At 42.0% G+C, this 17583-nt stretch overlaps 1 protein-coding gene across 5 annotated transcripts in view; it reads left to right on the plus strand.

Annotated features, from left to right (window-relative positions):
* Positions 1–17583, plus strand: part of NRCAM (neuronal cell adhesion molecule) — a 95580-nt gene that overhangs the window by 19748 nt on the left and 58249 nt on the right. For all 5 annotated transcript variants that reach the window (XM_060020235.1, XM_060020238.1, XM_060020236.1 and 2 more), the window contains 5 exons: positions 1452–1563; positions 3603–3787; positions 5886–6017; positions 15494–15637; positions 16814–16925. In XM_060020235.1, coding sequence (XP_059876218.1) covers positions 1452–1563; positions 3603–3787; positions 5886–6017; positions 15494–15637; positions 16814–16925 — 685 coding nt within the window. The remainder of the gene's footprint in view (positions 1–1451; positions 1564–3602; positions 3788–5885; positions 6018–15493; positions 15638–16813; positions 16926–17583) is intronic.

Genomic DNA, 17583 nt, shown 5'->3' on the forward strand with positions numbered 1-17583 from the left:
CGTTAACCTGCTAAAATACTAACGTCAAAGTCTTAGTAAACTTTCTGCAATTAATATTAAGTGGATTTTGATAGTAAATCATCGTATTTCCATCTGTTTTCACATGACCTTATCAACGTCATATAATTAGCAATAGTATTTCTCTTAGTTTTGTTTAAAATCGAGTGACTGTCTTCAGTGGAAGTAATCTTTTTAAAAATAGAGGATTTAACTTCATTCTTTTAAAAAGAAAAGAATTTGATTTCCTTAACGGAAATATGGCTCTCAGGTATAGAGTCTATACCTGAAAATTATGGGTTCTGGATATGGGGTCCTCTTAATTATCTATAAGGCAGAATTTCTGCTGTATTAATTTTTTACCTTTGAGATATGAAGTAAAAAACATTAAGGTACTATCAATGACCAGAGTAAACAGATCACAACTCCTGCCTTATTTTATTTTATTTTATTTTATCTTACCTTATTTTATTTTATGTTAAAATCCTCCTGAAAAATATGGGTCTCAAAATCATTCCCAAAGTGATTTCAGAGCAGTAAAATCTAAGGAAAACTCTAATTTATCTCCAGTAATACCTTCTCTGGTGTTCAGTCTTTTCTTCTGAGAAATGAGAAGAATTCATATGTTACCTTTTCAGTTTTTATGAGCATCAAGTAGATAATACATTAAAGTGTTGAACACTGTAAAGGGCTCTTAGGACCTCAAGACGGTATGATTTCGACTTTAAGTTTTTCTGAGAGGCCATCAGGAGATAAGGCCACATTTAGGCAAGGACTACATAAAACATGAAGGTAGTCTGTAGGTATCTTCCTGAGATTTCTGACTTGAGCCCTTTTTTTACGTTTTTGTCGAGGAAACCCATTTCAATTGCTTTAAGTCCACCCTTAATTTATGACACACAATTTGCCATACCTCTGCAGTCACTTTCTAGTTGTGTTTTGTTTTGTTTTCCATAAACTTTGCAGTTTTGATATGTTAGATGTCCATCACGATTTATCTTCACGATTGGTCAATGGAATTGACTATAATGTTGTCCCTAGGGTAAAGCAAAATACCCCTTCCATCACCTTATCTTCCAGACAGCTCATTTTCCATTTGACGTGCACACTCATCTTAAGAGATGGATAGTTTGATAACATGATTTTCCTCTCTATGTCTACATTTTGAAAATTTGCCAACTCACCAGAAATTCATAGGACCCTAACCCAAATTAGGGAAATGTACAAGAGGAAAAAAGTTCTTATTATTAGTGCTTGTGGTGCAACCAGAATACTTTCTGCTTCCGGCTGAGTGAGTGATGGCTATTTGCAAGGCAAAGAGTGTGTCTGTTTACCAGATTTCCCAATCAAATGCTAAATGGATTCGCAAAGGGATTAGGTTCTTAGACAGTGAACGGGGCTTCTAGAAATCCGTGTTCATAACTCTGAATGCATATTGATTTTCTCGTTTGCAGCTAAATCACATAGAGAGAGGCCACCAACATTTTTAACTCCGGAAGGCAATGCAAGCCGCAAAGAGGAATTACGAGGAAATGTCCTTTCACTTGAGTGCATTGCAGAAGGGCTGTGAGTTAACTCTGTCTGTCTTGATGTCCACTTCTTATGTAAACATAGTAGATTGGTAGAGAGGCGTTAATATCATAACAAGAGTCATTGTTTTATGTTGATTCCATTAAGCATCAAGAAAAATGTGATAATTCCTTCCAAAACAGGCCATATAAATTTCATGTTATTAAAATATTTTGTTAATAGTGTTCCTTTTGAGATAAGTATCAGTAATCACCTTCTGACTGCTCTGATTATGTAATTCAGGTTATTATTTTGCTACTGTTGTCTAACAAAGCATCTCAAAAATTAGTGCCTTAAAACCCATAGCTGTTTATCACTGATCGTTTGTCTGCAGGTCTGCAGGGCAGCTGTGCTGTAACAGGCTAGATCTGACTGATTTCAGTTGACCCTGTTTGTGCATCTGCCGGGCGGCTCGGCTCTGGGTTCACAGCTCTGGGTCTGCTGGCTATGAGCAGGGCAACGGAGCTCTTGACCATGAGTTTCTCACATCCCTCTAGCAATCTCGCCCTGGCTTGTTCTCCTAACAGCAGAGGCAAACATGGCCTCACAGGACCTAACCTACCTGGCACACTGTCCCAACCCCTGCTTCCTAGTGACCAGTCACCAGCCCAGCTTCTTTGCAGATGTCTCATCTGTGCAGACCTCAAAACTGACGCCACCCCCAGAACACACGTGCCCTTGACAGGAGTCCCATATTAGGAAAACGTTTAAGGCAAGCTTCTCTATGTAGTTCCCTCTTATGCCGGACACAGAGCAAGTACTACTGATAAGGCACATTTGCTGAAAACATTGATTGGAATCTCGGAAACATGTTGTGATCACGTGTTAGGATCTGTGCTGTCTTTGGCCTGGTGACTCCAAGTCCACATTCCTTCCTAGAATCCCAGAATTGGCCTCCAGGAATAATTTTACCTCCGGAGGCGCATGGAGGCCTCTGCTGGCCGTGTCGGGAAATCACACTACTCACAATTCAGTTCCTCAAATATATCTGTTCAATTATTTTTATTCGACAAAACAAATGAAAAAAATCCTACAATCCATTAATTCCACTTGCATTTCTAATGATAAATACATTGTGATCTTCCTGAGGGCGTGGACCATTCTGTTTTTTATCTTTATCTTCCCAACACACAACTCGGTGCTTGGTCTATAATTTAGTCTCAGTAAATGTATTGAATGGATTTTTATTTTACCCTCATGAAAACCTTCTCAAGTCACCAGATCAAAACAAGCATCATTCTGCGCATTAAGGCAACAGAGAAACCTGAGGCCCAAAAGGGTCAGGGATCCAAGATCAGAGAGCAATTTAGGGATAAGGCTGGGATTTTGAAGCAGACCTTTTAACTCTAAGCCTATGTCTGGCTTTTCATCTGCCTCTATAGTTCATGATTTAATAAGAAACATAGGTGAGAAATGGTATGAGTAACACATGAGTTGGGCCTGCTTCTGTCAATTGGTATTTTAAAATATCACTAATAATGAAACTAAAGTAAGAGCACGATTCCTCTAATCACTTCATCAGATAGCCTGTTATAAGATAGGGAGGTGCTTCCATTTGAAATGGAAATGTGTGAAAAGTTCCTGGGCACAAATATGTATATCAGCTCTTTCTCTGGCATTTTTAGCTCTAGCCGATAAAAAAAGGATAACTCGGTGTCATTAATTTCATGGTCATTCTTTTGATTGACATAGTCCCTTCATGCAGAATTTTCCAAGAGTGCCTCACCGATCAGAACTTTGAAGAAAATAATTAGGTCCCTTCAGTCAAGTAAGTCTTGCTGCCATTCTCACCAGATCCCTGAAGTCCAAGTTCACAGTGTGCCGTAAATTAGGACAGTTCTGCTTGTGTGAAAATGGTAACTTACAGACTGAAGTGTAAGGTTTTGAGCATGACTCAGGAAAGTGTGGTGCTAGGTAAAATCTCTATATATTCCTCATGATCTTTATGTTTGTGACAAGCTCGCATGAAAATCACCCTCAAAAGCAGCTAGGTGAACTTCTTTTCTTGTAATGTTATTGTTTATTCATCTTATCAGGCCTACCCCAATTATTTACTGGATAAAAGAAGATGGAACACTCCCCATCAACCGGACATTTTATAGGAACTTTAAGAAAACTCTGCAGATTGTTCAGGTTACAGAAGCAGACTCTGGGAATTACCAGTGTATAGCCAAAAATGCACTAGGAGCCATCCATCATATCATTTCTGTCACAGTTAAAGGTATATCATTGTCTAAAATACATGGCTCTTGCCTCCATTGAGAATCCCTGAGTCTTCAATCAAATGCCTTTGATTATATTCAATAATAATGTAATTTATATCAACATACATGGCACCTTGAATCTCTTCTCATTGCTATTTATAGTGCATCTAAATCAGGTTAAAAATTCACTCCCTCGGATCTTCCTTGTAGAGGATTCCAATTAATAAGTGTAGAAAGAATGAAGGAAATAGGAAATCACAGTTAGAATCCCACAGTTATAACTGCTGTAGGCAAGAGCTAGTGATGAATGCTAAAATTACGGGACGGAACTTTAAGGAGAAACAGGATATTTGCATAGCCTCAAAGTGTTTCTTCTCCCCTCACCCCCCAAAAATTAATTACTGAGGCAGGTTTAATATATGTCCACAAATTCTTTGCTCCTCGTGCCTTAAGGAGATGGAGCTTAACTGTCCTCCCCTTGAGTGAGGGCTGGACTTGCTTGCTTCTAACGAATAGAACATGGAAAGCAGGAAAATCATAACTTTACAGTGGAGAAACCTGGCAGACATCACTCTAACCAAGTGATCAAGGTTAATATAACCACTCATAAGCCATGTCAGTATCATGTACTCCCAGATATGATGGACGTCTACAACAGCGGTTACCAGTGGGGAGAGGCAGTAAAGGGGTAGAGGGTTAAGAGGTACAAACTATGATGTTTAAAATAAGCTACAAGGATCTATTGTACAACACGGGAGATATAGCCAATATTTGATAATAACTGTAAATGGAGTATAACCTTTTTTAATAAAAAGAAGTCATTATGATGATACTGATGGCGGTGGTTGGATGGTGATTATAATCTAAAAATTCAGGAGTTCTTCACTCAGAAATCACCAAATTTGACCTTAGATGGAAGAGCTTTTGTTCACTTAAAACCTTCCCATTGATCTGTAGGAGAATTCAGTAGTCACTGGTAGAAACATTCTCTAGGAATGAGTGCATGTTGAAAATGTTTCACAAAATATTTTAGTTACAGATAAGAAGTAGAGAACATACCTTAGGAGAAATACAAAGATTAATCAATTTAGTAAGCTTGATTTATCCCTGAAAGAATTCAGTTGACTAGTTCTCCTTTGTAAGTCTGGAAGGATGTTCAAGGAAGAAACTCTTCATGAGAAAAAGAGAGATGATGGAGAACTTATAGTGTTGGGCTGGTAATTAACATTGATATGTAACCCTTATGACTAACACTGACATATATTCACTTTTCTCCATTTCTGTCCTGAGAATGATGAAAAGAGGATGTTCCTTATTACAAAAAATAACCAAAAAGCTCTTGATTATTTAGAGAAAAAAAAAAAGATGTTCTACAAAATAACTGACTAGTTGTCTTTAAAAGTCTCGGGTTCATGAAAAACAAGGAAAGAGCAAGAAACTTCCAGATCGGAGGAAACTAAGTAAGAAGATGTGACAATTAAACGCAATGTGGTGTCCAGGACAGGGTCCTGAGACAGAAATAAGACATTAGGGGAAAAATTGGGGAACTCTTCATACAGTGTGTAGTTGAGCTGATGGTATCCAATGTTAATTTCTTGTTTTGGTATCTGTTCCATGGTTTTGTAAGAGAAAGCTGATGAAGGGCTTCTAAGAACACGCTATACTAACTTGGCAGCTTTCCAAAACTGCAAAGCTTTAAAAACTGCTTCCCAATTTTATAATTGTATGTATTCTACAGGGCTCAGATTTATAATTGCATGTATTCTACAGGGCTCAGATTTTAAATTCACGTTTCTTAGCCCTATCTGTACCTGTAAATTCCTCTACACCGTTAGAGAAATGTTACCTCTTCGATGTCTGATTAACGTAATGTAAAACAAGATGACGATATTTGAATCAAAAGGCTCTAGAAATAATACATAGATGTCACTGAGTCTTCTTCAACATTCTTCTGAAAATCTGAAGTGTTCTTTGAAGCATAAATCGATTCACTCTAAAAAAAATGAAACTAACAAATGTTTTGCAAAATACTTCTTTTTATTAAGATAGTTCAGTTTGCTAGAATAACTTATTTGATTCAATTTTTTGTGGGTTTTTTTTCCTTTCCTCACAAAGCGGCTCCGTACTGGATCATAGCACCTCAAAATCTTGTGCTGTCCCCAGGAGAGGATGGAACCCTGATCTGCAGAGCTAATGGCAACCCCAAACCCAGAATTAGCTGGTTATTGAATGGAGTCCCCATAGAAAGTAAGTTTCCTTGAGTGGCTTCAATTGCAGTATATTTTCGGAGCATAGTGACATCTCCACAGGGTACAAATGGTGATAAAATAACTTGGCTTAAGGGAGGAAGCCATATATAAGTTAAACAGAGGCACGAAATTACCTTTAGGTTTTAATTTTACTACCTTTAGATATAATTTATTATGACGCATCGTTTAAGCTATTTTTTTTTCTTTTTTGGCTGCGTTGGGTCTTCATTGCTGCGCGCAGCCTTTCTCTAGTTGTGGCAAGTGGCGGCTTCTCTTTGTTACGAGGCACGGGCTCTAGGCATGTGGGCTTCAGTAGTTGTGGCACGTGGGCTAAGTAGTTGTGGCACACAGGCTTAGTTGCTCTGTGGCATGTGGGATCTTCCCGGACCAGGGCTCAAACCCGTGTCCCCTGCATTGGCAGGCGGATTCTTAACTACTGCGCCACCAGTGAAGTCCCATTTATGCTATTAACATAACGGTATGTGCTGGTTGGAACTTGGCAATATTTCCTCTGTTTTTTACATGGATCATAGGAAGAATGACAGGGTGAGAAATAAACATCACTGAAAAGTTCAGATTATCTTCTTTGTTCAAAATGTCAAGTGATTTGTGGAAACATCGCAGGAGTCGGAGGGGATGGGTGGGGAGGCTAGGAATAGAGACAGTGGATATGACAAGAATAAGAAATACAACTGTCTTAATGTAAAGAGGTTTTCATTCCTAAGTAGAGCCCAGATGTTCCCACGTTCTCCAGTCTTGAAAGGTCACCATCCCATTTAATACCCAAAGAAGAACACATCCTCTGACCCCAGTCCTCTGCCGGGTGCTCCATCTTTGACCAGTTTTCCCTCCCTCCGTATTGCTGAGATCATCCTTGAGCGATACCTATATGGTCCTAGCTGCCAAGTGTCACCTCTTCTGCCACCTTCCCTGGACCACTCCAGCTGTCTCTCAGCCAGCTTGTCCAGGCTGCCCCCCTGCTGCCAGGAACAGTTCCCCAAAGTGTGACCACAGGCTTTCCATCAATCTTCTAAATCACAACAAAGACCAGTTTTACAAAACTTGGTTAAAGCCTTGAGCATAATATAAGGGAATTATAGCAAAGAAAACTTAAAATGGATAATGCGTCTTCCTGCTCCCGGATTCCTAGGCCCATGGCCATTCACAGGGAGCCTACTGCCTTTCCTTTTTCTTGACCCCGCTTACCACCAGCTGCTACTAAGAGGTGAATTTTTGGACATTTTCCCCTTCTTGAAGTTCAGACCTTCTCTTAGACCCAGAGAGAGAGAGAGAGAGAGAGAGAGAAAACCGGTTTCTGTTTCAAACCCAGCCTCAGGTTCACTCTCCCAGTCAGTAGCATAATAATCTGCAAAGATATTCTTTACCCCCAATAAAGAGAACCTTTAGGATTATGATGCAGAGCAGCTTAGCTCCACATTTTGCCTCCAAGCCAGAATCAAAAATTGGTTCCACTTTTACATACCCACAAGGTCCATTAAACTGGCTTTCCTGCAAGTCTTCACCCTAAGATGGACCTGAAAGCTGCTGGCAGATTTTAAATGAGACACGTCCCTTCTTCTCACCATCAAGGTCTTACCACTGCAGGTCTAGAGGGGGTGAGAGACCCGGTTCCATGAGTGTTTATTAGGAGTTTGTGTCACACAACACAGTCCTTATCGGATCCTCAGAAACAGACAGCCTGTGTTTACCGTAAAAGGAAATGTGTTCCTGGGAGAACACCGACACTAAGGAGGCCAGCAAATCGGGTTTGGATATTTCCATTCCCAATTTTAACTAGGATGAGGATCACGAAAAACTGCAGAGAGTATTTTGGGACTGTGCATTGGGAAGCTGTTGCCACTCTCAGAGACAAATAGGTGAAAACTGAGAAAAAGTGGAAGAAAGCCCAGAACTGAAAAATAAGTTTTTTGGTAGAGTATCTGATTTTCTTAGGAATGTGTTCAGAATGGCAATAAAGGCTGGAGCGTGCTCAGCACGTTGGCGCTGTGTTTTGCATCTCAGAGGCTCTGTGCCAATTTATGGAAGGGTAAATGGGCCCCTGAGGTCAGGGAAACTGACAGGTGGGAGGGGACATCCATCATTTCTGAGCAGGAAAGCCAGGGAGCCAGGGAACGTTGGAAAGATAAATCCTCAAGCTCCGCAGCCAGCATGCAATCGTAAGCAGGGGAAAATGGAGATGTAGGTGGGTCAGTGACACGAGGACGAGGGGAGATAAAATAAGGAAGCTGATCTTTCCTCCTGATTGGCTCAGCTTGTGAGCATTCCAAACCGGGCACAGGTGGTGCCTCTCAGGGAACCCTGTAACTGCAGCTGTAATGAGTTTTGAACTTCTAGGTGTAAAATAAGATTCAAGGGTGTAATGTTCAGCACAGGTACTATAGCCAGTATTTTATAACTTTATATGGAATATCAAATCACTGTGTTCTACACCTGAAACTAATATCGTATTGTAAGTCAACTAGACTTTAAAAAGTCAGCTTTGAAATTATACTCATAGACACTCCCCTTTAAATGAAATATCGGGGGGGAGGATCAAAAGTGAAAAGCCTACATTTTGGGGACGGGGGCGTGCAGGACAGCGGTCCCTGGAGACAAGTGGAAGCTGTCTGCTGTAACCCCGAATCATCTGATTGGGTCCAGAACAAAATCTTTCAAATCAGGTTCCAAATCAGTTCATTTCTTCCATCCCCAAAGTATGTGTTAAGTCCACGCTGGAAGGAAAACAGGAGGCTCAGCAGAGTAGGATCAGAGTTCCACGGTGCCTACAGATCCAGGGCCCCTTGGCCTCTGGCGTGCCTCACAGCAGTCATTCTGGTGGACGAGCAACAAGAGAAACACCGTGCAGCCTGGCAGCAAAGCCAGGGGCCCTGGCCGCCAGGCTGCCCCACAGTGCTGGGAGCAGGTGCTGTGTATTTTTACCGAGGTGATGAGAAGTGTCCCTGGAAGGTGTCTTTTTCCACATCTGGTAGCCAAGCTAAAAGTGCATGGATTACTGTTCGGAATCTCAGAACTGAAAGGTGACATTGGGCTTGAGGCACCTGGGGGGGACCCTCACAGCTGTCTGCACGATGGTACTGCAGGGCCACCGCTGTTACCCATCCCCACCCTCAGCCACTATAGTCCACCTACAGCTTCTGCTGAATGACTTCTTGGCTAGACACTGTCTTTTTTTTTAATTTTTAATGAAATATTTTTGTAATGTTTAATATAAAAAAGTTTTAAATTGTATTCAAGTATAGTTGATTTACCATGTTTTGGTAATTTCTTTTTTTTTTAATATTTTTTACTTTTGGGTGCGCTGGGTCTTCGTTGCTGTGCACGGGCTTTCTCTAGTTGCGGCGAGCGGGGGCTACTCTCCGTTGCGGTGCGCAGGCTTCTCATTGCGGCGGCTTCTCTTGTGGAGCACCGGCTCTAGGCACGTGGGCTTCAGTAGCTGTGGTCTGTGGGCTCAGTAGTTGTGGCTCGTGGGCTCTAGAGTGCAGGCTCAATAGTTGTGGTGCATGGGCTTAGTTTCTCCGCAGCACATGGGATCTTCTTGGACCAGGGCTTGAACCCATGTCCCCTGCCTTGGCAGGCGGATTCTTAACCACTGCGCCACCAGGGAAGTCTCTTTCTTGTGTTAATTTCTGTTGTACAGCAAAGTGATTCAGTTGTACATACACATTCTTTTTCATATTCTTTTCCATTATGGTTTATCATAGGATGTTGAATATAGTTCCCTTTGTTATACAGCAGGACCCTGTTGTCTATCCATTCACTATATAATAGTTTGCATCTGCTAATCACAAACTCCCAATCCCTCCCTCCCCCACACCTCCGTCTCCCTTGGCAACCACAAGTCTCTTTCCTATGTCTGTGAGTCTGTTTCATAGATACGTTCATTTGTAGATACTAAGTCTTAAACAGCTACGTTCCAAGTGAACGCTACCTGTCCCACCCTGTGTGTACCTCTCCTGATCCAGGAAAAGGAGTAAATGAAGAAGAAAACTGTCCCCAAGTAGGTAGAATTCGAAGAGCCTCGTGCTTCTCCCCTGTCCACCCTGCCCATGAATTCGGATGCCTCTGAACAGAACTGCCTTTGAGGTTTGGGTACCATTCTGGAAACAAGAGACTGGGGCTTGTTTTTCATCTGCAGTTTGCTGAGTTTGCAGCCCACAGATGCATTCAGCAATGACAGGGCAAGGAGGAAGGGTGGCAGAGAGGCAGGGGTAGCAGGAAAGAGCAAAATTTACCATAGTATATAGTGGCACAGAATTGGCATGGTGAGGATTCAAGGGGAGACTAGAGTAGACCCCAGAAGTTAGCTGGGAGCACAGTCTGGCTTGCTGACACCCTCTACTTAAGCGGCTGCAGAAACCTTGGGTGGACCAGTTGCCAAGGGGCAGGAACAGGGAATAGCAGTGCTTCTGCAGTATCATCGTGCAGCATCCCCACCAGGTGCCTGACATCGCCGCCAGCTTCAACACAACAGAGACATTATCAGGGCACCACAGTACCAGATACACAGCCTCCCCGCTCCTGACTTGTGGGCAATCACCTAAGGACATTGCCACTCTCTCCTCCCACCTCTGCGGGCTCTGGCTGCCAAGAGCGCATGAGGACTGTAAAAGGAGAAGCTAGATCAGGAGGGGGAGGGGTCAGACTTGGGTTCTGTTAGCAAAATGCAGTGGTTTTTTTCAATATGTATTTTATTTATTTATTTTGGCTGTGCTGGGTCTTAGTTGCAGCATGCAGGATCTTTTTTTTTTTTTTAAATCTTCATTAATTATATTCACACCAAACCTCCAAATTCCTTGCATGTGGTAGCACATTCTCAGATCTTCACAATTCAGTTTTTTTTTTAGTAGTTGATGGTTCTTATTTATTTATTTATTTATTAACATCTTTATTGGAGTATAATTGCTTTACCATGGTGTGTTAGTTTCTGCTTTATAACAAAGTGAATCAGTTATACATATACACATATTCTCATATCTCTTCCCTCCTGCGTCTCCCTCCCTCCCACCCTCCCTATCCCACCCCTCTAGGTGGTCACAAACCACCGAGCTGATCTCCCTGTGCTATGCGGCTGCTTCCCACTAGCCATCCACTTTACGCTTAGTAGTGTGTATATGTCCGTGCCACTCTCTCACCTCGTCACAGCCTCCCCCTCCCCCTCCCCATATCCTCAAGTCCATGCTCTAGTAGGTCTGTGTCTTTAGTTATGGCATGCATGCGAGGTCTAGTTCCCTGAACAGGGATCGAACCCCGGCCCCCTGCATTGGGAGTGCAGAGTCTACCCACTGGACCACCAGGGAACTGCCAGCAAAATACAGTGTTACTGATTTGTGACTGTGCATTTCAGACCTGGCACCTACTGTTTTACACAGCCGGAAGAATTCATTCAAAAAGAGCCTGGGACCTAATCTCAGTATCTTCCAAAGCTCTGTCCCTCCAGGACTGGCCAGGTTACTTTTAACTTTCCTTGAAGCAAAAAACAGACTTATTAAATATGGAATTTGTCCAAAACCACCTAATTTTTTTTTTTTTTTTTTTGCGGTACGTGGGCCTCTCACTGTTGTGGCCTCTCCCGTTGCGGAGCACAGGCTCCGGACGCACAGGCTCAGCGGCCATGGCTCACGGGCCCAGCCACTCCGCGGCATGTGGGATCTTCCCGGACCAGGGCAGGAACCCGCTCCACAAGAGAAGCCACCGCAGTGAGAAGCCCGCGCTGCAATGAAGAGTAGCCCCCGCTCGCCGCAACTAGAGAAAGCCTGTGCACAGCAACCAAGACCCGATGTAGCCAAAAATAAATTAATTAATTAATAATATTTTTTTAAAGGAAAGGGCTCAGTGACATCGCTTATAGGGGATAGAATGCCTAGATGGAGAAGAAAAGTCTTCTCTTCCCCCAGAGATTTGGAGGCTGCACCATTTAGCAGAAATAAGGCAGATACACTCAGATGCCTCTCAAGGAAAGAATAACACTGGAAAGAGTTGATAGCAAAACAAAACAAAGAAATGCAACCGTGGGCTACATAAAAGCTCTTTTAAATGGTGTATATTGTGCTTGATGAATCCCTTCTAGGGGAAGATCGTCCTACTGGCTTTGTGAACTGAACTAGTCTTCCATGTTCATGGTGAGGTAACTTTTTATTGTGGTTAAAAAAAACACATAACAGGTCCTACTGTGTAGCACAGGGAACTGTATCCAATCTCCTCGGATAAACGATAATGGAATGTAAAGTAGTTAGCTAGGGGGAAGCAGCCGCATAGCACAGGGAGATTGGCTTGGTGCTTTGTGACGACCTAGAGGGGTGGGATAGGGAGGGTGGGAGGGAGGCTCGAGAGGGAGGGGATACGGGGACATATGTATGCATATGGCTGATTCACTTTGGTGTACAACAGAAACTAACACACACATAAAAACAGATTATTGAAAAAAGAATGTCTATATGTGTAAAACTGAGTCACTTTGCTGTACAGTAGAGACTGGCACAACACTGTAAATCAGCTATACTTCAATTTAAAAAAAATCATGCATAACAGAAAATTTACCATCTTAACCATTTTTAAGCATATAGTTCAGTAGTGTTACAGTACATTCACACTATTTTGAAATAGATCTCCAGAACTTTCTCATCTTGCAAAACTAGAACTCTATACCCATTAAACACATGGTGATATAATTTTTTTGTTTGTTTGTTTTGTTTTGTTTTTGTTTTCTTTGTGGTACGCGGGCCTCTCACTGCTGTGGCCTCTCCCATTGCGGAGCACAGGCTCCGGACACGCAGGCCCAGCGGCCATGGCTCACGGGCCCAGCCGCTCTGTGGCATGTGAGATCTTCCCAGACCGGGGCACGAACCCGCGTCCCCTGCATCGGCAGGCGGACTCTCAACCACTGCGCCACCAGGGAAGCCCTGGTGATGTAATTTTGAAGAGCTTAGTATTCAAGAAATTCGGAGGGACTCCTGGCCCTCCACTGCCTGCTGGTTCCACAGAGGTACAGTCAGAATGGACATGGTGTGGGCACTGGGAGTCCCCTGAGGAGGCCCAGCACTGAGTGCTCAACTGCTGGGTCCAAATGTGCTAAGAATAACTGACAGAGAAAGGGATTCCCGAAATGCTGCTCTGTGCCAGCACGCCTTGCTGAGATAGCGGAAAGACATTGCTGAGACTATGTGTCAGAAAGGCCCCCGATGGTCCTAGACTTGGGATGTGGGACAAGGAACACGGGCTGCCCTGAGGGATGCTACATTCTCAGGGTACCTGGCTGCCGGCTGCAGCACTAGTCCACTTCCTAGGCTAGTGTGGCGTGTCAGTCCTCAGCTGTCATTTACTGAGGAAATCTATTCTCTGTCAAAGGAATTGCAACTTGTATTTTTCTTCTGGTTAGAAAGAACATGTTCCTTAAGGCCATTTTGAAATCATTAGAGTCATAAACAGCGGATGTGAGCTAAAATGCCAACTCAAAGCATCTTGGCTCACCTATCACTAGTTGAACTAGTTGGAGCATCTAAGATGATTTCCTAAATTAGCTACTGATTGTGGTCAGAGTGTCAGACATACAACTACATACAGAACTGTGTGATAGTAAATTTGTGTGATTTTAAGCCAGTAAGTTTGGAGTAACTTGTTCAACATCAGTAGAAGCTAATGCAGTACAAGTAGGCGTGATACTTTGAATATGTGTAATAAAACAAGGATAAATAACTATAGTTTGATTTATTTTTATTATTTATTTTCATTAATAAACCACAGATGAACCCGCTATTTGAAGCTTTTTAAAGTGATAAAGGAGTCTAAAGGCAGTGATAAATATGTCTTAGGTGCCCATCCTTTTCCTACCATCAAAGAGGAAAAATGGGGACTTCTCTGGCAGTCCACTGCTTAAGACTTCGCCAATGCAGGGAATGTGGGTTCGATCCCTGGTTGGGGGAGCTAAGATCCCACATGCCTTGTGGCTGAAAAACCAAGACATTAAAAAAAAAAAAAAAAAGCAATATTGTAACAAATTCAATAAAGACTTTAAAAATAGTCCACATCAAAAAAATCTTTTAAAAAAAAAAGGAAAAAGCATGTTTAGAATGAAAGTAAAGGCTATTAAGTGGTTCAGGGTGCAAGAGCAGTTTAAAAGGAATGGTGCTGTTATTTATTTTTTTAATTTACTTTATTGAAGTATAGTTGATTTACCATGTTGCGTTAACTTCTGTACAGCAGAGTGATTCAGTTTTACATATATACATTCTTTTTCATATTCTTTTCCATTATGATTTATCACAGGATACTGAATATATGGGTGCTGTTATTTAGATTTGAGTTTGATCAGCATGCCGAGACAGACACCCACTACCCCTTTCAGTGTACTTTTTTTTTTAAATTTATTTTTGGCTGCGTTGGATCTTCATTGCTGCACGCAGGCTTTCTCTAGTTGCAGTGAGCAGGGGCTACTCTTTGTTGTGGTGCGCGGGCTTCTCATTGCGGTGGCCTCTCCTGTTGCTGAGCGCGGGCTCTAGGCGCATGGGCTTCGGTAGTTGTGGCTCGCGGGCTCTAGAGCGCAGGCTCAGTAGTTGTGGCGCACGGGCTTAGTCGCTCCGCAGCATGTGGGATCTTCCCGGAACGGGGCTCGAACCCGTGTCCCCGCATTGGCAGGCGGATTCCCAACCATGGCGCCACCAGGGAAGCCCTTAGTTTACTTTTAAAGCCATGTAATGTCACAGCCTAAGATTTAGTGTTCACAAAAAGGAAAATATTGTCCAATAGCACAGCACTTCCAAATTGTTGGGCATGCCTTGGACTGAATTCTCATATATTATATTACCAACCTGTTCCATTCTGCTTCAGTAAGGATCAGTCCTGGTCTTCACATTTTTTTAAGTATTTGAGAGATTTAGCTGAAACTGCTGCCTTTAAGGGAAATCTCACATAATTTATTTCTACTTCAGCCTCAGGAATTGTCAAAACAAGAAAATACATACTTTCACATTTGATTATTAGCCCTATACTTGCTTACATATTTATTTATCAATCTGTTTCAATAAGAGACTCTTAAAAGACACAGGTTTGGATGATCTAAAGGATTTCTCGATTTTTGGAGTAGATTTTGCTGTCTCCTCTTGATAATTTGCCTTCTCAAAAATAACCATAATTTCTTCGTGAACAAGGTAATGTTTTTCTGAATTTGTATTGCAGTTTACACCTAACGTCTTGCTTTTTTTCCCTGAGGCTCTCAAAATAATATTGAAAAGAATCAATCCATTTAAAACTAAATGGTTATCAAGCATATACCCATGATGATAAGTGATAACTAAATTATAGGAAGGAAAACTGTGGTTTCTGTTGGGTTGTTGGTCTTCTCTTTCTTACTGCATATACCTAGATCAGTCTTCCACTTCCTGTAAATTAGAGTTCAAGCTTTACATCTTTTAAGCAAAGAGGAATGAATATATACTTTTTATTTTTACACCCAAACAGTTGCCCCTGATGACCCCAGCAGAAAAATAGATGGCGATACCATTATTTTTTCAAACGTTCAAGAAAGATCAAGTGCGGTGTATCAGTGTAATGCCTCTAACGAATATGGATATTTACTGGCAAACGCATTTGTAAATGTCCTGGGTAAGCTCTCCCTTTATTAAAGACATGACAAATTAAATTCATGACCGCTGTTGTTTTTCATTCATTCAGCAGAAATATATTAAGCATCTACTAGGCAGTGGCACAGAACTTGGAGCTGTAAGGGATATACAAAGATGGATAAGATACACACCTTGCCCTAAAGGAAATTACAGTCTGGCCTTAACTTTCTTTCATAACATGGTTTTGACAATGGCAAATTCCTCATTGTAGAGGTAATCAAAGAGGCTGCTCTGTTCATAGACGGTTACATTGTGTCCAACCCCTCAAAAGGAAAACAGCATAGGTCTGCTGTTCCTAACTGAATGTGATTGCTTGTTCCATCCTTAGAAACTGACAAGTTGAATGACAATTTCATGATTCTGATTTTTGAAAGTAAGTCATTAATCGTAATGTTTGGCCGTGACCTAAGTCACGATGTACATTTATTTATCAATTCATAACAATATGTTTAGAAAACGGTGACATAAACATATTCTGAAAGGGTTGGGTTTATGTGAACATTGTATTTCTCATATGGGACAAAACTACTAAAATACCAAATTTGTTAAGAATTTATGTGAGAATTGTTTTCATGATGCCGGGGAATTATCTTTCACCTCTGTAAGTGGAGTAGGTTCCCTTTCAAACAAAATTAGGGTCAGGAAGCCAACCAATATGTGGTATTTTTTCCTTTGTGCTTGAAATGAAGGTCAGTAAATCACAGGAAGAGCTGAGCCGTTAAGACGTTGATGGAGGGACAGGAAGCAGTTTTTATTCTGGTGCTGTTTTGAGTCATCAGCACTCTGCTTTTTTTCTGCCGGCTTGGATGTTCGCCACCACGCCCCCACACCCACCTCGGTTATTACCCCAAGGTTCTGATGGGCCAATCATCCAACAAAAATGTATTTGGCCATTATTTTTTGTGCCAGACACTGTGCTGGTTTATGGGGAGGAAACAATAAAAAGTCCCATTCCCTGCCTGCAAGGAACTCACAGTGTAGTTGGAGAGATAGATAAAGAAATCAGTTATTAAAATACTGTGCTAAGGGGAGAGATACATTGGCTGTGCCTTAACATGAATTCTAATGGCCTGAAAAAAAAATACAATAAAATACAGGTGGGCCTAAGTGTTTATTTTATTTTAATATTTACTTTACCTTTCCAAAACGTTTTTAGCTGAGCCACCACGAATCCTTACGTCTGCAGACACACTCTATCAAGTCATTGCAAACAGGCCGGCTTTACTAGACTGTGCCTTCTTTGGGTCTCCTCTGCCTACCATCGAGTGGTAAGTAGTGGCCATATCTGTTTGTCATATTTACATTTGCCAAAGCCTTCAAATTTCTCAATATGTGGGGTTTTAGTCAGAGAACAGGAAAAAGGCAGGGCAGAAGCCATCATCCTATTAATTATTAAATGTGTTCACAAATATTTATTAACGACTCACTCTGTGGTAAATACTGTCACATGGATGACCTCTTTGGCAGCACGCTTTGTCCATCCCAGAGGGATATGTGAATGTTTTTGAAAAAAATTAAAGTGGCTGTATTTTGCAGTGCTACGGACATCACCCGGGACGTCATGAATGGTGGCTAGAGGGACGGGTTGGGGGACATTCCTTGATAATAAAATATCATTTGGGGCGGACGCAGGGTCCATAAGCTTAAAAAACAGAATTGCTATTACCAGTGTTCCTCTCCCACTGAGTGTCCTGGCTTGGATCCGGCCAAGCGCCCCTGTATCCTTTCACTCCCTCTTCCGACCATCCCTTTTCACGTACCACTCGTGGTACACGTCCTGCCACCCTCCCAGCTTGCTTTAGCATGAGCTGAAAGAGACAAGGCCAGGGGAGACAGCAGCTCAGAAAGAATGAGTGAAAGAAAATTGGAACATTCATTTATGGGTTGTCTATCAGGTGCCAGACACTATGTGGGGCTCCACTTCCT

The sequence above is a fragment of the Delphinus delphis genome, chromosome 9, assembly GCF_949987515.2.
Source record: "Delphinus delphis chromosome 9, mDelDel1.2, whole genome shotgun sequence".
Taxonomy (NCBI): Eukaryota; Metazoa; Chordata; class Mammalia; order Artiodactyla; family Delphinidae; genus Delphinus; species Delphinus delphis.